This window comes from Hemibagrus wyckioides, linkage group LG11 (assembly GCF_019097595.1).
Source record: "Hemibagrus wyckioides isolate EC202008001 linkage group LG11, SWU_Hwy_1.0, whole genome shotgun sequence".
Lineage (NCBI taxonomy): Eukaryota > Metazoa > Chordata > Actinopteri > Siluriformes > Bagridae > Hemibagrus > Hemibagrus wyckioides.
The window spans coordinates 20,879,208-20,906,335 of record NC_080720.1 but is presented as its reverse complement, the minus strand read 5'-3'; the positions used below and the strand labels follow the sequence as shown (position 1 = coordinate 20,906,335).

Here is a 27,128-nt window from a genome sequence, read left to right as displayed (position 1 = left end):
CTCAGAAATATGAGGGCTGGGAAGATAAGAGAAGAGGGGCCAAACTGCTCTGATTTATTCGTTGAGGACGCGTCACGACTTTCACCAGACAGATGATAAAAAGAAACGAACCCTCCCCTGAAGAATGGGCCTCAGGCTCATCCTTCACACAGAGAAAAAGAAAGAGAGAGAGAGAGAGAGAGAGAGAGAAAGAGAGAGAAAGTGGGACCTGTGATGGCTTTAAAAGCTAATCCATCAGACACACTCCCTTTGATGCATTTAGGAGCGCCGCTTGTGCTAAACGTTTAGGCCATTATGGAACAGGGCTTGTCGCGGAGAGGAACAGGTTATATGGGCGATTTATGGGCCAGAAAGCTCTGGCAGTGGTTCTACTCTGCTCTTATTACTCACTGAAGGACAGCATGGCTGCTCTCCAGGGGTCTGATGAGGAGCAGCATTGCGAAACGATGGATGCTTTGTGGAGAGCGTGAACCCAAAGGCACTGCTCACTATTTGGCGATGGGCCAGGCAGTGACCTAGGTCATTTCGTTTGATTTTAGGTTAATATTGTAATACTGTGACTAACTTGACATGACTTATCATATATCATATCATATCATATCATATCATATCATATCATATCATATCATATCATATCATATCATATCATATCATATCAATATAAACAATATTAATTAAAACAGAAACAAAAAGAAAAAAATCATAAAACACTTGATCCACTTGATAGAGGTGACACGACGCAGAATGCAGCAAAATTCTCATTTCTGGCTGTGAATGTCATCAACAAACATCTGTGCTTGGAAAATTGGCTGTTGAGGGAAGGACTGGTTATAGCTATATGTGTCTTAAGGACAGTATGTTATAATTATTTTCATGATTATTGATGAATATTGATTATTCCCACAGTTCCCATGATGTTTACCCATCAGCCACTGCACTCCAGGTTCACATCCTGCACCTAGTCACATGATCACTTTGCAAATAAAACCACATTTACACACAATGAGCACCACAATTTAACTCACATTTGTGTTGTTCTTTGTCTAGCTTCTGTTTAAGTAGCGTTGTGTTATTACTGTGTCTACACCATGTTCATGTTTATTCTGCTTGGATTTGTGAGATGTTGTCCAAATCGTGGTTCATGTGCATTAATGTGCTTAATAAAATGCTCTGCAATTGCCTCCATCTATAACCCTGCCATGACACGTATTATTATCATGATCTGTGTTCCATCACAGTACACTCAGCTTAGAAATCACTATATTTTGTATAGGAGTAAAATGTTTCCTATTGACTGAACATACATAGAACTCTATAAGTGCTAATCAATAATCACACGTGTACACTTAACAAAACACTGTTAGGTTCGCAACTTTTACCTGTGCGTTAACACACATCACTGACACTCGTGTTATCCAGACACAAGCATCGTACACAGGAGCACGCGATGCAGAGAAGTGAAGGCGATCTGTCACAACAGACCATTCAGTTCAGATGATGGAGCATGCGTTATTATCTAGACGCACAGCAGACACTTGGAAGAGCGATGGCCCGACTCTTTCTTAATGCACGCCGCTCATTAGTCGCCTGCCAAAGGAAGACCAAGAATCCTAGCCGAGACTGCCAGCTTACACGCACGTGAACAGACCAGCCACAGGCGGAATGTGTAGACAGCGATGTGAAATATGAAGCTAGAAGTGTACGTCTGGATCGGGAGCGCACGGGACATAACAAGAGGTTTATCAGTGTGCGATTTTTACTCTCATGCAGAGCAAGCACTGACCTCTAATACTTACAGGACAAAAAATTCCAAGGTATGTTTACTGTCATTCTTCAGTCATTCATCTCCAGTAAATGGTTTATGGTTTATAATATTCAGGGAAGCAGAACTAAATTTCTTAGAAAACTGTATGGAGACACAAACAGAAATAATGACTGCTGGAGAAAATGACTGAATTTCATGCAGGAGCAGACAGGAGTGGAATTAAAGTCGACCTTGACACCAATAGCACTGTCGATGATGCCTTCACCACCAAGTCTAGTCCTTCTTGTTACTCATCTGTGTGCCATCAATAGCCTTAAAATATACTTTGCACATAAAGTAAGCAATTGAAGAAGACCTATTTTAGATATTTGACCTTGCTGTGACCTTTGATGCTCTTTAGATCAATTAAAAAACCTAGTTATAAAGTAATAATTCCTTATAAATCCTAAACAAAAAAAATTCAACCACTCATTCTGGAGATATGGCACTAATGAGAAGCTCATGTAGACACACAGATATGCTGAAGGATGGACGTATGGACAGACTGATACCAAAATTGCGGATAGTGACTAGTCATTGGTCTTGTGTTCCTGACCGTGAAGGTGAAACTAACATCATTTGACGAACAGGAAGGAAGCAATTGAAGAAAAACTATTTCAGAATTTTAGAACTTGCTGTGACCTTGAGGCTATTTGGATTGGTTTCCAAATCAGCTCATCTGCTACAGTGATAATTCCTTATAAATCCTAAAACACCTTCATCTACTTGGTCTTAAGACACCATGCTAATGAAGCACAGAATCTCACACATACTGATGGCAAAAATCATAGCTTGTTAAAACTGCCCTTGAGATCTTGATCATGAACATGTAAGTAACATCTTTGTATGACAAACAGGATCGAAAGTATTGAAGACACTATTTCAGACATTCAGCGTTGCTGTGACCTTGACTGATATAATTTAATATAAATCCCTATGAACAAACAGCCTTGCACATACTTCTATATTAAGCCTGGAAAAGTAAAGCCTCTAAACAACACAGATGCGATCTCCAATAGCTGACAATTTGGGGACGTTATGGGGACACGCATCAGATGGAAACACAGAACAGACTGTGAGAGTGTGATGAACAGGAGACCAACAGCATGCGATGAGGTCATGTGATCTGCTTGTAGTCTGAACTGAAAAGTCCAAATGGATGAATCCACTTTTAAATGTACTGGAGTGAAATTATACCACAAATTGCCAGAGAAAGAGAACAACAAAAGAAGCCAATGATAAAGGTGAAGGTGAAAAAAAAAGGACGGAGGAAGGAAGCAGAAGCAAAAGCCAGAAAGTCCAACAAACACCAGGGATGCTGAAAGAAAATGCAGCAGCAGGAGGAGGAGAAGATGAAGACGAAGAAGATGGAAAAGATCAAATACAAGGGGTGAATGCAGAAAGAATAAGATGGTGAAGAAGAGGAAGAAAGATTTTTAATTAAAAATGGCACAATAAGCCGTAAACAATTGTAATAGAATTTGTGAGCTTGGCGGTGAGTGGAGGAGGGCGTTTTTAATTAGCGTGGGCGAGAGTGATAGTGCTACTTCAGTGGCTTTGGGGCGGAACTGAGACAAAGCAAAAGAAGTGGGAGGATGAGGGATTAAAAGCGTAGTCTCCGTCCTCCCTCACTAAAAACATATGTGAAACCCCACTGTTCGTTCTCTTCCTTCCGTCTGTGTCCATTTGGACATTGGAGGCTAAAGAAGATCCAGGTGACAGAAATATTCATAAGGCTTTACGTTACCTGCATTAGTAGCAGCTGGGATACTCCCATCAAATAATCACAGAGCTTTTTTAAAAAAATAACTTCTCTAAATTTGACTAAAAACCTTTCTCTCTCTCTCTCTCTCTCAAACACACACACACATCAATTAGCTTTTCCTTTAAAGGCAGCGTAAGAGCAGCTACATTTCTCAAAACAGCACACAAAAGGCATTTCATGTGTTTTCTGTCGCTCTGAAGAAAAAGAAAAAGAAAGGGCAGCCTCATTTCTAAGAAGGTTGGTAATCCCTTAACTCAAGCAAGCACAAGCCTTCCTCTCCTTTCATCCCAACACATTTAGTCCCTCCATTTCCCTTTAATATTTACAATTTCCACCACTAATTCAAGCCACAATACAGACCCTTTATAACAGAGATTTAAAGATTTACAAAGGAACAAAAACAGTTGAATAATAAATGCACAGGTTTTACATTAGCAGACTGGTCAACTGGCCGAGGTCTTTGTGTCAGAACTTTACTGAGTTGATATTTTGTGTCATCTTGAACAAAATGATTTATCATCACTATACAGAAACTTAAATACAAAACGTATTTGCTAATGTGTTCGAAACTTCCAGAAATCCAGCAATAATCTGCAGTTGGGGTCATAAGTTTACATTCCCCTTGCAGAATCCGCAAAATGTTAATAATTTAAGAGAGAGAGAGAGAGTTCATAAAAATAGCATTTTTTAAACTTAGTACTTCTCTGAATAAGCTATTTTAAATAAGTGATGTTTACATATAGTTCATAAGACACACTGAATCACACACTGAGGAAACTGTATTCACACAAATGAATGTTTGCTTATGTAATGTTTGGGTAAAACATTTCAGGATGGTTAAAACTCAGAAACGAAAGTTCACTTGCTACCATCAAATAAACTTGAGTTCAGTTTCCAAAACTTATCATTACAAATGAAGTTTGCCAGAAAGAAAAGTTCCCACTTAATCAGGCTCTCATGTTGGACAGTGTATGAGGGCTCAGTAATCCTCAGTGTGAAGAGCTGGATCTCAGACTCATATAATCACTGTTGAAAAAGGGTTCAATAGTATGTAATTTATGTAAAATAAAGTTATTATTGTATCTTTTGGACTATATGTGAGCATGTGTTATGTGAAATAGCTTATTCACAGTAGTACTTACAATTTTTATGATCCCACAGTTTTAAATAATTTATTTAAAGTATTAATATTTTTGCAGATTTTGCACAGTATGTAAACGTCTGACCTGAATTGTATATCTGTTGAATAATGAAAGTAGAAATGTCCCCATGTCCTCCTGCTATACCAGTGCCATCCTTCCCCCACTACCACACTGGGAAAGGAAAAACACTGACCCTCAGACTGACTAAAGAAACCAGAGATATTTTGTTCAGTAAAATTGTAAATGCATCAAAATGCTTGATTTTATTGATTTACAGTATATGTCTATCTATCTATCTATCTATCTATCTATCTATCTATCTATCTATCTATCTATCTATCTATCTATCTATCTATCTATCTATCTATCGAAAATGTTCTTCCTCGCTAATGTCAGCTGGATAATTAATTCGCTAACTTATTCCACAGTCTCGGTAGCTAAAGGGTTTCAGGTACCACAACATCTCAAATGATCAGTTTTGTTCATTTCCTTTCCAAACTGTTTACAAATCATATTTCATGATCAATTCAGCCATCAAGCCTGTTTTGTCAAATCCTAAACTCAATCAGCAGCCTGAGAGGAGTAGAGAATTAACAATCGTATCTGCAGTGCAGTGGAGCATTAAAGGAAATCATAAGATTGCTTGGAAAAACATGAAGGCCCTGATTTGCTGAAAGTTCTAATGTGTGTGTGTGCAGTCTGATCAATTACACCGGCAGTTAGTGGGTGTGTTACAGATTTCCCAGGAGTAGCTTCATGGACGACGTCATGTGTAAAGGTAAAGAAAACATTTAATGATTTTTTTTTTACATTTACAATATTAGATCTTAAAAAGAACTTCTGGAACAACAATTGAATATTGCCACAGTTAAGGTGAATGCAGATTAAAGGTGATTAAGTAAAAATCCATCCATCCATCCATCCATCCATCTGACCATCCATCCATTTTCTGTACCACTTATTCTATACAGGGTCACAGAGAACCTGGAGTCTATCCCAGGAGACTCAGGGCACAAAGTGGGGGACACCCTGGACAAGATGCAAGTTCATCACAGGGCACAATCACAGACACACACATTCACACACTACAGACAATTTAGACATCAGCCTATATCACCTGTCTTTGGTTTGGGAGAGGAAGCCAGGGTGCCCTGAGGGAAACCCCAGAAACACGAAGAGAATATTCAAACTCCACACATGCTGGGAGGAGGCAGGAATCAAACCCTCAACCCTGGAGGTGCGAGGCAACCGAGTGAACCACTTAGTCACCGTACCTCCATACCATCCTTTTTTTAAAAAACAAAAACCCTCTGTGTTCAATTCTAAATTAGGTTGTAATCTCAGCCTGGTATGCTTTTGAGTAGATGTCTATAAAGTGTAGGTAAAGTAACAAATTCTGATACTTACTTTAAAAAATATTGCTGGAGGCATGTAAAGGCTCATATGGTGCTCACCTCACATCCGTTCTGCCTTCTCCTTTGCTGCCACTCAGTAATAAGTGGTTATAATTAGAATAAAAACTGTTTGGCTGTTTGACCTGCGCTAATTAGAAAGTTTGCTGACTTTGGCAGCGGAATTCAGTGGCGGCATAATGAGTCAGAAAACGGTTCATTATGGCCGAGCCGGGGAACGTTCTCAATCACAATAAACGGCCACAGAGCCCTGGCAGGCCAGTCTGAACAGGACGTGAGCACCAACCGGCCCATTTCGCCCTGCAAAATAGAACAGTCACACTTTTTACTTCAAGCTGTTAATATTATGGGCACAGCTCCCTGTGTCTCTGTCTCAGTCCTCCTTCTTCTATCTCTCGATACGCACGGATAAACTCCTGAATGGTTTCAGGAGATCACGGCGAGGGAGCAGGCTGTGAAATTATTGCAAAAAAAGGGGTTTAAGGGAAAAAGTAAAAAAAACTCCTTGGTTCTGTTTTTCAACATCTAAATAAACTTGCAGCTCACCAAGGCTTCATTTTTGTTATGTTCTTAGTGGTCATTTGGTCATATTGGTCATCCATGACTATGTAAAAAACTCAATTAGAGTCCATTACATGGCTTGCAAAACACAGTAATGTAAAAGGGAGTAATTCTGCCTTTTAACATGCTCCTTAGTGCAGCGTTGAAATGCCCCTGGTGACCTGCGTTATAACATGACAGGGACCTCTAACAGACCCTCACAAGGTTCATACTGACATTAAGCGGTAAGAAAGTGCCACTTATCGGCTGCCGATGCTGACCTCAGACATGACAACAGCAGTAAAAAAGCTCTCTGACTGCCGAGAGCTGCGGCACTTAGCAGTTTCTTGGTCTGTGTTGCACCTCAGACAGTTAAAGAACTGTTAAAGGCTTTCTACTGATCGTAGTGTCCAGTCTCCCATTTTACACAAAGGAGCAGTAAATGAGCCTAAAACTTTTAATACTATACTTAACTGAGCATGGCTGTGTGATTATTGGATTATTGTGATTATACTGAGATTACTGAAATTACTTCAATGTAATAAATCAACCATTAGACAACAACTACTGTTGGAATTTCATCACTTTATACATTGAAGCACTCTATATGCTATTGCTTTTTACAATCTACACCGAATTGTTTACTAAGACCCTTTATATACCTTTATTTTCAGAACTAGCCCTTTAAGAGAATACTGACCTACACGAATGTGACATTCTTCACGCCCTTCATAATCAACTGAGCTTGAAAAGGTCTTAGCCTCCCTGATTTCCTGATCATTATTAATCCTCTTAGCTTAGACAAACTCTATTTTCCCCAAGCACTAATGTTTCCTTTCTTCACCTCTTCACCTATGGCAGCTATAATTCCCATGAGCCTCGACCTCACTTCTGATTCTGATAGCAACGTCCACGCTCACAGGTGCCTTATTGATTAGCTACTAATTTGAAGCCCTGGTAAGATTACAAAGCTTCATGATGTCGCTTTGCTTAATGCCTGTAGAACATCCTGATGTGTTTTTACTTGGTGACCGACAGCATTCATGTATTTCATTTCAAGTTACAAACAAATGTGGCTCTGAAATGAATTCTATTCAGTCTGGTAATTCTAATAATTCTAATAATTCATTTTGAATAAAGATACTCTCCCAAAGCAGTTATCCTGGTGTAGATTTGGTTCCCTGAGCAAGTCAGAGGTGACAGTGGCAAGGAAGAACTCCATGAGAGGACTTGTGGAAGAAACCAAACTCAAATTGGCACACAGTTGTAGGAGAGTAAGCTCAAAGAGTGTTGAATAGATTTTCCTTCTTAGTCCTGACATGAGATGAGTGTTTATGATTATAGCAGCAGTTTTTTATATACAACCCTACAGAATTTCGGTGAGATTATCCATTAAAGCGAGGGTTACAATTCGGGTCAACCCGTCATCCATCCATCCATCCTCTGTACCACTTACCCTACATAGGGTCACAGGGAACCCTGAGACTATCCCAGAGGACTCAGGACACCTTGGACCAGAGGCCAACACATTACAGGGCAGAAGTGCACACACACACACACACTCACATCCATTTATACACTATGGACAATTTAGTGATGCCAAGCAGTCTACAATGCATGTCTTTGGACTAGGGGAGGAAACTGGAATATGTGGAAAAAACACATGAAGGATGTTAAGAACATGGGTGCGTCAAACCCCCATCCCCAGAGGTGCAATGCAAACAAGCTAAGCACTAAGCCAGCATGCTCCCATAAACCGGCATACCTTGTAAAATAGCTATGGACTGTATGTATATATGTGAATTTAAATCACACATAAGTTCTGCAAAAGAAGAAAAAAGTACGTAGCACAGCTACTCCTTTATTCTCTTACTCATATATTCTATAATCTCTCCCTAAAGGACAGAGATAAGACAGCTGTTTAATCAACTCCCAATCCATCAGGAAGCACTTATAATGAAACTGCTAAATGTGGAGGGCAATCAGTAGGTCGTCATGTCCGAAAGTTCTCTCATCTGCTACAACAAATATCATATTCACCACGCCATGCCATTTAATAAATCTGTGGTATGATCTTTATTTCCATCATATACCATCATATCTCAGTTGTCTAACACAGCATTTATCAACTGATGACAGCATGAAAAATCACTGACCAATACATAGTCATGATCAGTTTTAAGTCTCTTTCTGTGTTCAGTATAAACCCATCACTCATGCAGGCTGAAAGCTGAAAAAACCCTCTGATCTATGTACTGATCTTGTGTGCGCAGATAGCAGCGGTCTTTCTTCCCCTGAGTGAAGCAAGTTGTCTGTACAGAGAATCCCTAATATCATTTCTTATCATAGAATGAAGAAAAAAAACAATTCTGCAGGGACGGTCAGAAAGAAAGCGCAGCACAAATCCAGATCAGAGGATATTTCTGGATTGTGTGGTTTCAGTTTAAACTGGTTTAGCAGTTTATCATGTTTGCCTCGCACATCTGGGGTTGTGGGTTTGAGTCCTCCCTGTGTGTGTGTGTGTGTGTGTGTTTGGAGTCTGTTTTTCTCCTAGAACTCCAAATCCAGTGCAAAGACATGTTGTAGGCTGACTGGCATCTCTAAATGGTCTGTAGTGCCTGAAAGGGTGTGTGTGTGTGTTGAACTGTGATGGTTGGCACCCTGTCCAGTGTGCCCCCCGCCTTGTGCCCCAATTCCCCTGGAGTAGGCTCCAGGTTCCCTGCAACCCTGTGTGGAATAAATGGTACAGAATATGGATGGATGGAATATCTGGATGTCATCAAGAGAGATATGTGGCTGACAATGAATACTATTGAGTGGTGTGTGTGTGTGTGTGTGTGTGTGTGAGAGAGAGAGAGGGAGAGAGAGAGAGAGAGAGAGAGAGAGAGAGAGAGAGACAGAGACAGTAACCCTGATATGAGTACTCACAGCCTTTGTAGATGTCAGTTGGGATCTGTACAGCAGTGTAGGAATAGTTGACTTTGTTTTTGAAATTGGGGTCATCCACAAACTCCAGTGAAATGGACTTCAGTTTATCCGACTGGTTATCTTCATAGTTGTAATCGGACTGAAACACACAGAGACCAAAACACATGACTTTACATAAACATCAATAACGGCTAATGTTCTGATAACCCCTACAATCAAATGCCTTCCTTTGACGGCCTGTTCAGATTCTTGCTCCTTTCAAACCCGTAACAGACTGTAACAGGACATATCAAAGTGGGCGATAACCACCCGAAATCAATTAGTGTGTGAAATGGCTATTGCTTTCACGCTAAACTCCAGGATGCCATTATCCCAGTCGATAACTAACCGCGCAATCGTTGCGGCAACAGTGTCCTGCTCCACTCCTTTAAGCTGCCACACATACCATTAATTAGCATTTTAATTCATTTCGGTCAAATCTGCATAGCGTGCTTGTGAAGCAACTTCAATAACAGAGAATGTCGAGGCAGCACAAAACTGTCCAAATAATTGGATTTCAATAGCAAATCGTTTTAACAAATGCCCTCAGCATACTGCATTATAAGCAACTTGGGCCTTGTGTCCTGCAGTGCGAATGCAGCCAAACACTGAAGAGGAATATGTACTCCTGTTGCAGTGCATTTTCAGTACTGTCCTTTCAGAAATCACCCATCTAATCATAGATAGATGGATAGATGTAAATATATGGGAGATATATGGGATTTGATTCTCCTGTAACCTCCAGACACACGGGGGGAAAGGCAACTCTTTCAGTCGCCCTTGAAAGGCTCCTTAAAATTTGATTCTGCATGTTGATGTAGTTCCTTTTGAACAAGGAAGCCATGTTATGTCTGGTCGAAATGCTTGATTGATATACAAACCAGCCGCTGTCCAAGATATGTCATTCCCCTGCTCAATCTAAACAAACCTGAGAGAGCTAGCTAATCTTTTATGTACTTTTACTGATGAGAAGCTCAGACGCATATAAAATTCTCCCTCAGTCTGAGGAAGCGATATACTCTAACACTGAAGAGACCCAAATTAATAAAAAGCTCTGAAAAGTGACTGTCACCTTGTAAAAATCCCTTACTCTTTAAAACCAATAAACCATTTTTTTTTTCTCAAATAAGGGAATAATGCACAGCCAAAAATGTGCTCTAATGCTCTGCTGCTGTAGAGCAAGACAGGAGCGGGACACATGCGGTTCAAGAGAGCATTTAATTGAATGACCACAAGGATATGCACAAATATGATATTTTCCCCCAGATATTGTATTGTATCAGTATTCATAAGACTAAGGGACACATTCAATTTCACTGTATGACCAGTTACCGAGTGCTAACTGAGGCAGACGACATCAGTGGCTTTTTCCCTGAAGCAGTATTGTCATGCTGGAGCAGGTTTGGGCCTCTTAGTTCCAGTGAAGGAAAATCATAATGCTGCAGCATCCAAAGACATTCTACACAATTGTGTGCTTCCTACTTTGTGGCAACATTTTGGAGAAGATCCAAATATGCGTGTCACTCAGGTATCCACGTTCTTTCAGCCATATAGTGTGTAATATAAAAAGGTTAAGTGTGCAGTGCTGTGATCTGTTCTGCATTTCCCACTCTCTTTCTCTCTCTCTCAAGTCTGTACATCCTTAATATGCATTAAAGGAAGTAAAAACTTATTAATGCTGAATGGGCCAGGATGTGGCATACAAGCTGTGTGGGGGGAGGTTTTGGCATTAATGGGATATTTTGCACTCTTTCTTGGTAAACTGAAATGCATGAAAAGCATCTATATCCGTACAGTTCCCCTGCTATGGTTTATATATTCAGCCATTTCTCCTCAGTTTTCAGATAAACACAAAGAACCTGGCAAGCATGCAATAACACACACACACACATCATTTCTCTCTCTAAATACATACATCAGTGTATGACATGTGAATTAATATGACATATAAATAGTATGAATTAATTGGTGCTTTACAATGTCTTCCTTTGATGAAATGCAGTTGTGGAAAACAGAGTGCTTCTTGTTCTCATAAATAATCACCAAAATTGTTCTCATTAATAAATGACCTGCTAACCCTAATCCCTCTTTTCACATGTGTATACACTCGCTCCCGTGCTAAGACAGAGAGTGATGCCCCATGCCGTGATAGAGAGTCATGGGTTAATTGCATTTGACATGATAAAAACTGTTTGTTTTTTCCCAAATCAAATTCGAACCTCCTGCCCAGTGCAAGAATTGATTTATGGCCTGTCTTTAATTGTCTATTAAAATGCAATTACAAGCTGCTGTTCAGATGAACAGAGCGACGGTTCCGTTGATACCTCCTTGAATGTCAATGTGATAAACACACACACACACACACACATACACACACACACACACGCACCAGAAACAGAGTCAGAAAAGATTAGATCAGTATATGTTTTGCAAACATGAATCCAATTACACAAAATTATAGAGAACTTAGCTCCTCATTATGTATTAATATTTTACATTACCTTGAATTCTCAGCATGCCCTATACATAATGCAACCATTACATTTTCTGCTTTCGCATAAATATGATTTTGAGCAACAGAAGCCAGCAGTTTCACCTGCACTTAGCAGTTACTCAGACAGAACGTCTGCGCTTTACTGTTTCAGCAGGCTGAATCCACTTAGCTGCACTATCAACTCAGCCTTTTCTGCTCGCTCAGCTGTAAATCCCACCAATCAATATCGCTGAGCCACATTAAAACTGCCTCGATCTGCAGCGCCTCACTCCTGTCTGAGCTAAAAGCCTTGATGCTGTCTATCACACAGATGTTTATACTGATTTAAACACAAATGTTCTCTGAATCAGTCATAACCAATGCAGAGCCACTTCACTGCATTGAATACCGACTGAAAACTGATGTAAAATTTCCCATGTAGCGCAAATTTCACCTCTTTGCATCGACCACATTTGCAGCTATTTTAGAAACAATAAAGTTGATTGGCTTCGAAATGTCCTCTGTTCCCGAGAAGACCGGCTAAGTGTCCTTTATTTGTTTATTTTTCAGCCCGACTGTCATCCCGTCGAGAGCATTCATCCCCTCCCTTATAGTAGAGCCCCAATCATAATTAACCAAGGCAGCTTCTAATTAGGAGCTAAAAATCCACACAGGAAAGACTGATTGGTTCATTTTCTCCAGCCATACACCACCTGTTTTGCTCGATTCATTACCCAATTTGTTAATTTTATCTCCTCGTTTTCCAGGTTTAATTAAAGGTTGCAGGGGCCAAGAATGACATTTTGAAGACTCTTTCAGTCCCGTCCTTATCTTTCAGGGGTGTACCTTAATCACAAGCATCACTTATGCACTCCCATTATGCACACTAAAGATGAGTGTGTGCGGATGCAGGATTTGGGACAGGGCTTTGCTGCATGTTCTGTACTCTTGTTATTAGCACTAAGTATAATAATGAAGACATGTTTAACCAGAAACTATTCCCACACTATATCATAACCTGAACAGAAGTGTGTATCAAAGGTCTGGGTATTCATTCATTGACCCCTAAACACACCTCAAAGCTGTACAGGACATCATGCTTCTCTAAGAACAGCCTTTCAATGTCAGAGAGAGAGAGAGAGAGAGAGAGAGAGAGAGAGAGACGTGGACAACCAGCGTTGAGAAGTCCACTCTGAAAACTATAACTACTATGGAGAACTGACCATTTCCTTTGTATGTGGAGTGAATGTCTTTATGTGCTGTGGCTCTGCTGGAGTTAGGTGACTAGCCCTAAACCTGTTCCAACAAAGCTCTCTTGTCCAACATCAGAACCTGACCTCACTAATGCTCTTGAGGCTGAATGATCACAAATCCTCACAGGCACTCTTCGAAATCTAGTGGAAAACCTTAGAAGAATAAATGTTATTATAACAGGAAAGGGAGACTAAATCCATATGTATGCTAATGGCTCTGAAATGGGATATTCAGCAAGCACATATATGTGAGATGGTCAGGTGTCCATGTGCTTTTGTCCATTGTCCAGGGTGCTGTATAATTGTAGTATTATGCTGAAATTTCCACTCACTAAACCTAGATAAATATAAATGTGTAAATATAAATATGTAAAAAAAAAAAATGATGTATGTTTAGTATGGCACCTTAATGCACCTTAGCACACATTCTACAAGCTGTACTGGAGGGATAGATATCATTCTTCCAGAAGATATTTGCTCAGCTGGTGTTTTTGTGATGGCAGTGTAGAGTGCTGCTGAACATGTCTCTCCCAAAAGTGTTCAAGTGGGTGAGTGTGAAGGCCCTAGCATGTGATTTACAGCATTTTCATACTCATCAGACCTTTCAGAGAGCCTTCATGCCTGTGGAAGTGGACCTCATCATCCTGAAAGAGAGCCCTAACATCAGGATAGAGATGTCTGATCACAGGATAAAGGTGATATAGCTTAGTATTGCTGTGCAGTGACTCTCTCTGTAAGGGAACAAATGAACTCCTCAGAATTCCTGCACAGCCGAGCCTCCAGCTTTTCCTTTAATACATTGTGCATCTGTATATTATCTCTCACACCAACAAAAATCTTCCAGTACTGCACCGAACAGCTGTGCTTTGCACTTAATGATGGTCCAGATGTTATGTTTCAATGTCTTATAATGACCCAGGGTACACGAGAAACACATACTTCCCCGGAGTTCTGAAGCACTTTTACCTGTGTGCTTTAAGAAACAACAGGTTTGCGATTTTATCACAGCGAAGCTTCTGTAGCTGTTAAAAGGCTTAGAAGTGTTAGAAAGGGAAAATGTGAAGGTGACATTTCTAAGTAAACTAAAAAAATACAAACATTTACTTGTGTGCGAGAGAAAATATTAACTTGCTGTATTTTTTAATAGAATCAACTTTATGTTGTTTCCAAATATTAGACACAATTTATGCATTTAAATGTTAACATTTAAGTAGCAACTTTCAGCTTTATATTTAATTATAAAGGGCCCAGAATTTGTTTGCAACATTTATCTGAATATACAATGGGGTCCAAATTTCTATTATTACTATTTCTTTTAAATTTTTAGAATTTTTAAATATTTAAAACAAAGAAAGATATGACTTGACTGTATAATATATATTCTATTTCTAGCTCTGTATGCAAATGGAAGTGGAATTTGCGATGCTGATTATGTAAACTGTTAACAAAAAGGTCCGATTTTCCTCATGTCTAATCTCTATTTCTGAAGCGCGTGTTCAGACGACAGTCTGATTGATTTGATCTCAAATGGATTGTAAGGCTATGCACAAACATGTGGAGTCTATGCCAGTTCGAGTGCACACTGTCATCAAAGCAATCAGCGGATGTACTAAATACTAAGAAACTCTAATACTTCAAATATCCTACATTTCACTCAAGTTGTTGCCAATAATATATTTTGTAATGAAAATTCATACAAACAATTAGAATAGAATACAATATAGAAGCATATTTACTAGAGGTCTCCAACTTTTGGGCTCCACTGTATTTTAGACATTCAAATACATCAGTTCTTAGATATAAGACACTGATAACACATTGACCTATCTACCTATCTGATGTCTTTAAAAATATCTCACAAAAAGGTTTTATTTTATTCACACATAAAGTAATGTCATTTCACACAAGAAAGAGGAATGTCACAGAAAATGTCATGAAATAAATGCAATAAAATAAAGCTTCTGTCTATATACAGTATGTGTGTGTGTGTGTGTGTCCGTATCTCTCTCTCTCTCTGGATTCAAATTTTCTTTTTCATTTTTTTATATTATTTTATTTTACTACCTACCTAGCTACCTACCTACCCACCCAATAGATCTATCTATCTATCTATCTATCTATCTATCTATCTATCTATCTATCTATCTATCTATCTATCTATCTATCTATCTATCTATCTATCTTAAAATAGTGCCATAGATAATAGTTTATCAAAAGTTCCTTACATACAAGCCTTTGGTGAGTTCTCACAATTCCGAAGTCTTTATTAGATCAGAATCTAATAATACAAAAATCTTTAAGCACCCTTAAATAAAGCGACCTGGTTTCGACACAAATGGGCCACGCCGATGTCCCACTCTAAGTGACAGATCATGTTACATAAGTACATGCATGCTGGTTGAGTAATTATTAGCTCTGTGTTTAACGGTCTCAAGTCAACTAATCCGAGTCTTTCGGCTCAGCAGTCTACACATAACGATTTCTAACGTCTAGGGACGACACCAAGTCCATATGGTGTTATACTGTGTGTGTGTAAGTGTGTATGAACAAGCAAGGGAGCTGCTCAAGTGATCCAAGATATTTAATGTTTGTGCACAGTTTAAGAAGATCTCCAGAAGGGACTTGAATTACAGCAGCTGAATGTAATGATTGTGTATCATTTACAGAGTGTACAGTACAAATCAATACAATAATCAACAACTGAATCATTACAGTGCACTGATTAACGACGAAGAGATGCTAGGAAATTACCATGTGTCCAAAAATACCCTTATAATCTCATTACTATATAAGATTACATTAGAAGAAACGATTGAAAATATTGGCTCAGGCTGATGTCGACTCGACGTTGTTGTGCCATTTGTTATTTCTCTGTCACTTATTCTGGTGGAACACCCTCCAGAAAGCAGATGTTGGTGGTTTAGCGTAAATAACATTGTGCTCTTGGGGCACTGACAAACTAATCAATTACAGGTGAAGACATTTTACCATCTGGATTTCTAAAGAATTCCTTGGATTTTGTGTGATGAGAACTTTTTGTTTTCTAATTACATCCAGAACTGCATACATGTGCATATCTATGTCAGGGTTTGTTGGAGACAGAGGTGCTGTATTTTATACTGTTACTGACTTGCCATGGCAATAGGCATTCCCCAAATTTATCTTATAATTTGGGGAAATATTTCAGAGGTGTTTGTGTTTTGCAGTTGGGTTTTGTAGTGACACAAGTGTAAATCCCAGGTTTTAGCAATGTGTGAAAGAGGTGTGAATGAGGCTGTGTTTATAGTTCTGCACCTGCACATGTTTGTGAAATCTTAGTACTCTGTTCCTAATAAATACACTTGTGGGTCTGTACTCATAATCACCATATCTGCTAGAACAATTCAGACATTGTTTCCTGATATGCAGGCATGTTTTTCTGCTGAGAGTCTATTAGACCAGGAACTTTTAGAGATCCCTGTCCATCGTAACAACCTGTCAGAGAAAGGTCAATGCTCTTCTCCCACACCATCTATATTGAGGTAGTTGATAATACCATATCTTCAAGGTCTAGACTTGATCACTTATTCCCAGAGGAATGTAAGACTACATAACTCTACATTAAGTAAGCCTACATTAAGTCCCCAGCAGCAGAAAGAAGAAGGTCTTCATTTATGTTTTGATTATAGGGAACTTAATAACACCACTATGTTCCTAATAAATTGGCTGTGAATGTATATGTCTTCTAGTATTGTGTCAGCTCTTCACCTACATTATTACCTACAGCCTAAATCGTCTCCTTGTCAGTTTGATTTCCCGTGTATGGTCTTTGCCTTGGCTGTTCTGGATTCATTCTCCTTTTTTAAGTTTTTAGATTACTGCTTGTCTGCTTTTGTTTGAATAACCCTCGTATTTTTTATGAGAGGTTTAACCTAGAGTCAGCTCTGATTAGTTTGCCAAAGTCTGCGACTCAGCTAACATATGAGGATGGCAGATTCAGAAAGTTTTCAAAAAGTGTGGTTATTAGGGAAGAATTTTAGGCCACAACAACAATAACCATGTGTCCTTCCTGCCTCAGGAGAGGAGTTCGCCAACCAGATGCAGCAGCACACTTCCCTTGTGTCCAGTGTTCCAGAGCTTACTACACCTCTTTCGCCCCTCACCCAGGAGGAAGTTAATTAGACCATTAACTAACTCCTTTTTCCGTTCACCTAACTCTCCTGGAGAGCTATAATGCTTGTAAAGGATTTTTATTTTAACACTTTTGCAAGTCCGTCTTGATTTGATTCGGCTCAATTTACCCTTCCCATTTCTCAATGTACTAGGAAGACATAAGACATGAGTCAGTGCCATCTGGAGTAATGGTGGTAAAGTAGTGATATATTATAAACTTTTTATAATATCTTTTTAAATAATCTTTTTAAAGAGATGTTCTTGATTATCATTGGAATGGCTAGGCTAGTGATAGTCTATTTTCAGTATTCCAAGGGTCTAAATTCAGCTGGTAAAAACAGGTTGGTTGGATTTTACCCCCCGGCTGCCAGTAGTGGCTGTATGCAGCTCTTGCCACAGATAATAGAAGGGGTTTAAAATCAGATTTACTTGCTGGCTTGTTAGGGCTCTTTAATAAACCTGCCTGAATAAATACCTATATCCTGACTGAATGACCTCCACTGAGAAATTTCACCATAGAGGCAGGCCAATTCAGTCATCCAGGATTCATTCACACATTAACATGGTGAATGAATGTTGAGCCGAATCCGTGAGAGTTTCATATCTTCTACATTCCAGCTGTTTGTGGTTCTGCACCTGCTCCAGTCCTGATTGACATTGGAGTTGCAAGGAAATTTCATTCTATCAAGGCCTCACATTATTCTGGGTCTCCACAGGCTCCGTAATCATAACCACCATATCTGGTGAAACAAATTAGACATTGCTTTCTGGCCAAACTCTTATATGCTGTCATTTGTTTCTGCTGAAAGCCCATCAGACCTAGACCCTTTAGAGATTCCTGTCCATTGTAACCACCTTTCAGAGGTCTTTAGTAAGAGCAAAGCCAATGCACTTCCTCCACAGCATCTATATGATTATGCTATTGAGGTAGTTGATGGTTCTGTATCTTCAGGGTCTAGACTTGATCCCTTATTCCCAGTTGAATGTAAGACTACATTAGACTGCATTAAGTAAGACTACATTAAATCTCCAGCAGCTGCAGATTAGTTTGTGGAGAAGAAAGTAGGAGGTCTTCATCCATGTATTGATTATAGGGAACTTAATAACACCGCTGTGAAAAATTCCTATTAATGTCCACTGTCACTATGCATCAGTTTTTCCAGCTGTATGATTGTGACTGTCAGGTATAAATAACAGCAATCATCCAGCATTTAAATAGCAAAGAAAAGCCAACATATAACTCTGGTGCATCTTCATGCTTGAAGCAACGTGTGAGCCATCAATCTCAAAATGCTTCAAGATGCTTTTGGGCAAACTCAACATCTGTCCATGCATTCTCATAAGACTAGCTAATTAAGGAGTGATAGGACTGGATGGATGAGAAGTACAGCTTTATACAGTGAAATGAAAGAGGGAGTAGTCTGTGAGAGCTGTGGGTTGAGTGGAGTAGAAATTCACAGTGCACAAAGAAAAATGTGGGCATCATGGTGGATTTGGGAACCTAATGTTCATCTAAACAGATTTTGGATCTTACATCATTACAAATTAGGATGACTCTGAGGTATTGCAGTGAAGTTTTAAAGTATTGTGTCTTAGGCTGAAAGGATATGAAGAAAAGAATATATAATGCAAAAATGTACAAGATTCTACAGCACAGGAGATTCATCAGAATAAAAAGGTGGTGGTCACTGGGAGGGTGTATTATTTTATCAATAATGTACTTTAAGTAAATCAGCAAATATAGGCTAGTCACTAGTTTGTGAAAGGGGCATGGACATATAGGGTCTTATTTAGAGTTTAGTTCAATAAGTTAAAAAGCAAAACTGGGGGGGGTAGTCTGCCTAAAACATAGACGCATCACTGTCATGCTGAAATTTATGTTTTAAACTTTGTAAGTATATTAAAACTGAAGGCAAACACAAAAATTTAACACACATAATTGCAGGATGTAATAAGTTGTACTACTTAGAAACCATGAAGTTGGCTTTAGTGCAGTTGGCACAAACAGTTATACACTCAAGCCTCCATCAGTTGATTACTTCAACAAAATAGAATTTACAACCTTACTATTCATTTACAGTATGTGGCAGAAGCCCTAAACCAGAATGACTTACATTTGTCTTATTTATACAACTGAGTATTTGAGGCTTAAGGACCCAGCAGAATGGTCATTGTTGGATTTGAAGTCACAACCTTCTGATTATTAGTCGGGGGGTTATCCACTGAGATGGAAATGTATGTTTTTTTTTAACATTTCCAATGAGGCACTCAGAAAACCGCCTTACGCATGTGTGTAACCTGTGTCTGAATGCAAGGAACTTTCTCTGCGTGAATATTAATGTAAGTTTTTCACTTAAGTCTCCAGTTCTGAATATGATCCACAGAGTTGGGAATGCTTTTCTATTTTCATATTCATACAGTCTGGATTTCTTGATGAGTGTAAAATTGTAGATGCTTTTATGCTTTTCTTTCTATTTTTTTTGGAACCATCAAGCAATTTATTTTTCGACATCAAGAACAAAATGCAGGGATTTAAAAACATTATTGGTTCCAAAAAGACACTTTAATAAAGCTCAGATATTAACAGAAAGTGGCTGGTTGGGGATGATGCGTGAGTGGTTTTAGGAGGAAGGAAGTGGATCACTGTTAGACTGCTTGTAGTTTTCTTATTTTTTTAACTTGAAGAGATTTCCTCAAAGAGAGCCAAAGTTGTGTGTGTGTGTGTGTATGTGTGTAGTGTGCATTTCTGTGAGGGAATTAACTTTATGCCCTATAGCCCTATGTTTCTCAGGCCAGTAGGGGGCAAGATGGGGGTCAGAAGGATGTGTTAGTGGGGTGTCCCCTTGGCCTCCTTAATGATGAGTGATGCTCTCCAATTAGGGATGCTGACGGCCCCTAAAGTAGCCAGCCATTAATCACATGCCTGCCCTGTAACGAAAAAAATGGCTCTTTGATTTATGATTCCTCCGTCACTCCCTCTGCCTCCCTTTACCACTCTCTCTCACCTTCAGTCATGTCCTGCATTTTGTGGTTGGCTGACTTCTGGAATCAGTGCCTTTCTTGGCAATGATAAGTCAATCAGCCTTGGCTATATTGGGAGAAAGGGGCTGTGACCGTTCATGTACATGAAAGAAACGCCATCACTAAGTAACTGCGTCAGTACAGAAAAATATATGACTACTGTCACTCCAGCTCATGACGTTACACCTCCTCACCAACAGATCTTCAACTGATTTAGCTTAGCTTCTGGATCACCATTTCCAGGTTACGTTATAGTAGAACAGTATATAAAGCTAACAAATGCATTGCGCCTTTGTGAAGTCTGGCCAATCTCAGTGTTTGGAAATCCTGACAGGACTATATATGTTTTCTGTCAGTGCCCAAATTCTCCATGACCAGGGGTTTCTGTTACACTGGTCTAAGACATTACACCACCTCACCAACAGAATTCGCCATGACATGAGTTTTTTCTTTGCAAAGTCATGCCAGTTCCACCCTTGGTGTAAGTTATTGTTTGCTATGTGTAGACCCTTGCTTTGCCTGTTAACTATGTTTTTGTCCCAGACTGCCATTTAAACCATAAGTAATGGGTTGCAGGATTAGGATTTCCAATTTTTGAGAAAAAAGCAGTCCACCTTTTGTGACATTTCAATCATCCCTGCAGTGTCTTTACATCCTGCAGTTTACACATTTCACATAAATCAGCGTGCGAAAATGAAGCAACAATTTCTGAAAAACACAAAACAGAAATGTCACTTACGTAATCAGAATCAGCCTTGGAGTCGTAGTACTCTATTGCGCTCTCCTGAAAAAACAAAACAAGACAGAGAACATATACAGACGTTATAACACTGCGTGAGCGGTTTGAATCTATTTCTACCTCAAATTCAATTTCTGATGATGTTCCATGTTTGCTAATGGAACTTTGTGGTAATGAAATAATGACCCTGTCCTTAGGCCACACTTAGAAGTCAGAAATGTCAGTCTGTCTTTTATGCTGTTTGTCATTTGGTGTGATTGTGAGAGATTCATGACTGTTACACAAATGAGAGTTTAGCCATAGAGAGGACACTTTACAAACTGCTTGAGGTTAAAAAAAAAAGCCCATAAAGCTTTATGAAATGACTGAATTTGCACCATGGATGACATTTTGCTATGTAATATTTTTTTTATTTTTTTTATTCAATATTAAATAATGCCAATTAACATCCACTAACAGAATCAGGCAGACAGTGTTTTCGCTGCTCGGAAGCCTGCACAGTTCCTGATAATGCTCTTGTGCATCAATATGTGATTTAATTGCAACAGATTATTGCAATCAAATTGAAATTATTCAAAGTAGTGCCACCTAGTGTGATTAAAACCACAGTCGACAATGGCCCGAAAATGAAACCATGCCCATTATCCAGGTATTGTTGAGTCTGTCCTGAAATAAAGAGAGTAAGTAAGATTGTGTAATGCTCCAGAAAACACCAGCCGACATTCTCTCCTGCCTCTGAAATGTCCTTGACATGATTTCTGCAGTAATTAGTACAAAATGTCCAAGTGATGCAACAAGAACAGAATTTCCTTGTTTTTTCTCCTCTCTCTGATTCTAGAGTGTCATTCTAGCATCAGACCCTGTATTTGGAATCTGATCTCTAAATATAGCACACAACTGCCATGCTACTTAACTCTATTGAGAGGAGTAATGTGTATTGTGTAATGAAGTTTAAACAGAGGTTGAGAGCAGCATATCCATCTCGTCTAATGCCACCACAGTCACACGCTGAGACTCCCTGCTGTCTGATCTCTGCAGGCAGCTTGTATCTCTTCTCCTCCCTCTCTCCTCCGCTTATGTCTTCTTCACGTCCCCAAAGACGACAGGCTCTCAAGGGCAATGGAGCGCCGGATGCCTAAGTGTGGGATTTGAGTGTCACTTCTTTTATTAAGTCTGAACCCCACTCGCTTTCATTCTCCCCCTTTCTCTCGTTTTCTATCTCTCTATCTTTCTCATCCCATCTCCCTTTTTCCTTTTTTTTTTGTTCTGGCCCGGTTCCAGCTCCTCTTCGAGCTGCCAAGGCTAACACAGCAAGTCCCAGTTGCTGTGATGACAGCCGGCACTGAGATCACTGTAATGGCTGAATGAACACTCAGCAATCTGCAACTCTCACAAATCTACTGATTGATCCACAACACAAACACACACACACACACATATTCTAAATATAATCTGACCTTTCTAAATATATGGGAAAGTAGGGAGAAAGACAGAGAATGAGAAAAAGAGAGTGAATTAAGACAAGAGTGAAAGAGGGACATACATGATGATATGGAGAAATAAATAGGCAGAAACAGCTCCATTCCTTAGACTGGCACACACACATACACACACACACACACACAGGGTAGAAGCATTGTCTATATCCCCTTTCACAATTTTTTATCCAATTAGCTAAATGCATGAGAGAGTGAGAGAGAGAGAGAGAGAGAGGAGGCAGAGGAAAAGATGAGGAAAAATAGAGATAGGAAAGGCCTGATGAGGAAAGATAGGAATGAGAGCAAAAAGGAAAGGAAACAGGAAAAAAACAAAGATGATGGAAATGATGGTTAAAAAAGGAAAATGACTGTGGAAAAGAAGAGAGTGGAAGAGAGAGAGAGAGAGACAGTAAATGCGATTATAATGGAAGGGATGAATGAGACAAGAGAGCTTGGTAAAGAGAAAAAAAAATAAAGCAGAGCTGCAAGATGTTTTGTGTGTGTGACAGAGAGAGAGAGAGAGAGAGAGAGAGAGAGAGAGAGAGAAAGAGTGAGTGAGAGAGAGAGAGAGAGAGAGAGAGAGAGAGAGAGAGCGAGAGAGAGAGAGAGTTGGGAGAGGATGGGAGAGTTTGCTATTAATAGCACTTGTCTGGCAGCAGAATGTTGCTTGAGAGGGCACTGGCCTGCAGTGTGTGTTTGTGTGTGTGTGTGTGTGTGTGTGTGTGTTTGTGTGTGTGTGTGTTCTCTGACTCTGGTCCTCTGGGTAAAACCATTGTGCTGACTACAGTCTTAGACACTGCACATGTCAACGTGTTTCTGCTGATCTCTTGTGCTAGGTTGTGCAGTCAACACAACAGCACTGCATTTCAGTGTAGCTTATCACTATTCTTCTATTAATTCATCCTGGATCTGTCTCGCAGACACCCTGACCACTCCCACTGACACACACCCTGACCACTCCCACTTACACATAGAGACACCCTGACCACTCCCACTCACTCATACAGACACCCAGACAACTCCAACCTACTCTCACAGACACCCTGACCACTCCCACTCACTCTCACACACACCCTGACCACTCCCACAGACACCCAGACCACTCTCACAGACACCCTGACCACTCCCACTCACTCTCACACACACCCTGACCACTCCCACAGACACCCAGACCACTCTCACAGACACCCTGACCACTCTCACCTACTCTCACAGACACCCTGACCACTCCCACCTACTTTCACAGACACCCTGACCACTCCCACTCACTCTCACACACACCCTGACCACTCCCACCTACTCTCACAGACACTCTGACCACTCACACTCACACTCACAGATACCCTGAACACTCCCACCTACTCTCACAGACACCTTGACCACTCCCACTTCCTCGCACACACCTTGATTACTCAGGTCACTTGACCAGGGCAGTAAACTTGAAGGGGAAATGACAGAAGAAAATGACTCATGCGCTGCCACCTGCTGAATCTCATTGTCCCTAGTTTTCCTTGGAGACACACAAATGTCAATACATGTAACAAAAAAAAGTGTGGCACATGATCTCAACTCTTTACAGCAAAACCGTAACCATGCAAGGTCACATGACCAGCTACCTCACCCCTCCCTTAAACCCCTCACAGTGTGATATGTTTTAGTCACTATTACCCCAAAATATAAGTAGCCTTTATCTGTCACATCTATATTACTGCACAATGAAATTTTTTCTTCGCCTATCCCATCCTTGGAGGTTGGGGTCAGAGCGCAGGGTCAGCAATGAGGCAGTGCCTCTGGAGCAGGGTGGGTTGGGGGTCTTGCTCAAGGGCCAAATGTTGGCAGCTTGACTGTGCTAGGGCTTAAAGCTCGATCTTCCAGTCAGCGACGCAGGGCCTTAACAACTTAAGCTACCGCCGGCCTAAATATTGATCTATACCTATATTATATACTTCTTATCTAAAGTTCTTGCAAGTATATCCTCATGCTAACTTACACACGTTTTCCGTGACACTTTGGTTCCATCCACACAGCTCTTCTTTTATAAGTTGGGACATTTTGACATTTAAATGGCAAATGGTCTCGGTGTTATCCATGGAGACAGCTTTGACTTTGCATCCATATCTCACCCAGACACGCTTTAATTAATTTATAATTACACGACACACACTCCCCATGTGTCCTGATCTGATCCGTCTGTAGATTCTCCACAAAGAAATTGAGTTGAACTAGCTGTCCCAGTTGGTCCTGTTCTAGTTCAGGCTTTCTTTGTGACTTTGTGAGTGATCTATATGAGATGTGTGCACGTGTGTGTGTGTGTGCACATTAATTTCACTTTTTTGCAGCATTTATGCTCTTAAAGGTCACACTATGGAACACGTGCGGCTTTGAGCTCCAAGCATAAGTCTAGATATCAAACACAGTTTGGTGACATTTTGAGTCCACACTAAAAACAAACTCTATTATTGTGAAACGCTCAAGAATAATATACAAGCTTTCCTTCTTCTGCTATAATGATGTCTGCTATAATGATAGTATAGTATAGTATAGTATAGTATAGTATAGTATAGTATAGTATAGTATAGTATAGTATAGTATAGCATAGTTTAGTATAGTATAGTATAGTTTAGAGTCTTTATGCTCAGCATAAAAAAGCACAGTGGAGATTATTTACATTGTGGATATCACATAAAGATATCCACAATGTAAATAATCTCCACTGTGCTTTTTTATGCTGAGCATCTTATATGTATGTATTTTAAATCATCAAATAACTTTTCTCATTCATCCTTTCACATTTCAAGCCCTAGCTGATTTGGCTCGGCACTCCATTTTTGAGACGCTCTCCAGGCACTCGGACTCCAGAGATCTCCATCACAGAGTGTACAATGGCTCTCTAATGGAAACCGACTTCCTATCAAACACAATCACACATTTCATTTGCTTCTCTTCATTAGGCCATAGACTGGCCAGAGAGTGGGGTTGAATGAGACAAAAAAAGAGAGAGATAACAAAGACACAAGGCTTTGCACTCAGACACCACACTCCACTGTCCTCGATTCATCGTCCACTAAGAGCAGGAGTGTGCAGGGTCAACCTGAGATAAACCACATCAGATTTTCTGACAGACAGATGGACACACAGCAGTATTTTTACATGTTGTTGGTTTACAAACAAGTGATAAAGCAGTTTAAAGGTGTCTGCATAATTATAATCCAAACTGAATGATTTATTCAGTGAGCCTGCACAATTCTGCTAATGTGCTAATCTTGTGACTTCTTGTGTTTTTTGATGGCAATGTACATGGAATCTGGAGATCTTTTACAAAGAATCGCTATAAAACTTTTAGCAGTTCATTGGTTAAAACTTTTTATTAAGTGTGTTTTGTGTCATTAAAAGTGATGGTGGGACCAACAGCAGCTAAAACTGGGGCTGCAGCTGCTTGCGGGGCTGGAAGTCGCACTAGGGTCAGTGCTGGAGCTGGAGAAAAAAAAACACGAGTCCCGGATGGGGAAAGGGATCTAGCAAAGAGCCCCAAGCCTCCATGAAATGAGGAGAGGTGAGTGTTATGGTGAGACAAGAGAGGAGGAGAGCATGCTGGGTAATGGGGTTATGGAACAGAAACATGGCTGTTGTCCTGAAGCTGGACATGCAAGGGAGAGACACATCACTTTATCAAGTGAAATATTAGAGGTGTCAGGGTATGGTTTGAGTAAAGAGATGGAAGCAGTGGTGATTGTGTAAGCAGAAGGAGGCCAGTTACACAGGAATACTATGAATGTATAGGAGGTGAAAAGAAAGAAACAGAGTCCAGTGCAGGTATCTACTCTCCCCAAAAAAAACTGTCCTGATTTCTGAAAGGCAGGTGACCAGCTGACATGAATCAAACAACCTTAAAAGGCGATCTGACATCAAGTGTGACCTTATTGTTCTGTGTTAGCTCACATCTTTGAAAGGATTGTACCTGACTCATCTGTACAAATCACTGAAGCTTTCCAATAAAGTGCAGCAACTTCTTTGCCTCTCTTGTTTCTTGGAAAATGTCTTGGAAAGGAGAAAACCATCTGAAAAAACCTGATAATACACTCACAGAGATGACTTTGACAACTTTTGATAACTCTGACACTGGCACACACTACCTGCACATACACACTCAAATACATATTCGGAGAAACTTGAAAGTTTTCAAAATTACAGCAGATTTTCAACAGATCTGGGCCAAGACGGGTTGTGTGACACCATAACAACACTCATTCAGCCAAAACCCTCTTCAGTTCACTTGTGTCAAATGAGTACAGCTCTCCTAATGATTACATGTGTGTTTCCTTTCGAGGGAACTCAACGGTGCATCATGGCTGGAGCTCCACTAGGTGTATCACCTTGTCCAG

The 27,128-nt window shown here is 40.0% G+C and overlaps 1 protein-coding gene across 2 annotated transcripts in view; it reads right to left on the bottom strand.

Annotated features, from left to right (window-relative positions):
- Positions 1-27,128, bottom strand: part of cacna2d2a (calcium channel, voltage-dependent, alpha 2/delta subunit 2a) — a 208,772-nt gene that overhangs the window by 62,814 nt on the left and 118,830 nt on the right. For both annotated transcript variants that reach the window (XM_058404248.1, XM_058404249.1), the window contains exons 5-6: positions 21,269-21,313; positions 9,592-9,730 (exon numbers count right to left, since the gene is read on the bottom strand). In XM_058404248.1, coding sequence (XP_058260231.1) covers positions 9,592-9,730; positions 21,269-21,313 — 184 coding nt within the window. The remainder of the gene's footprint in view (positions 1-9,591; positions 9,731-21,268; positions 21,314-27,128) is intronic.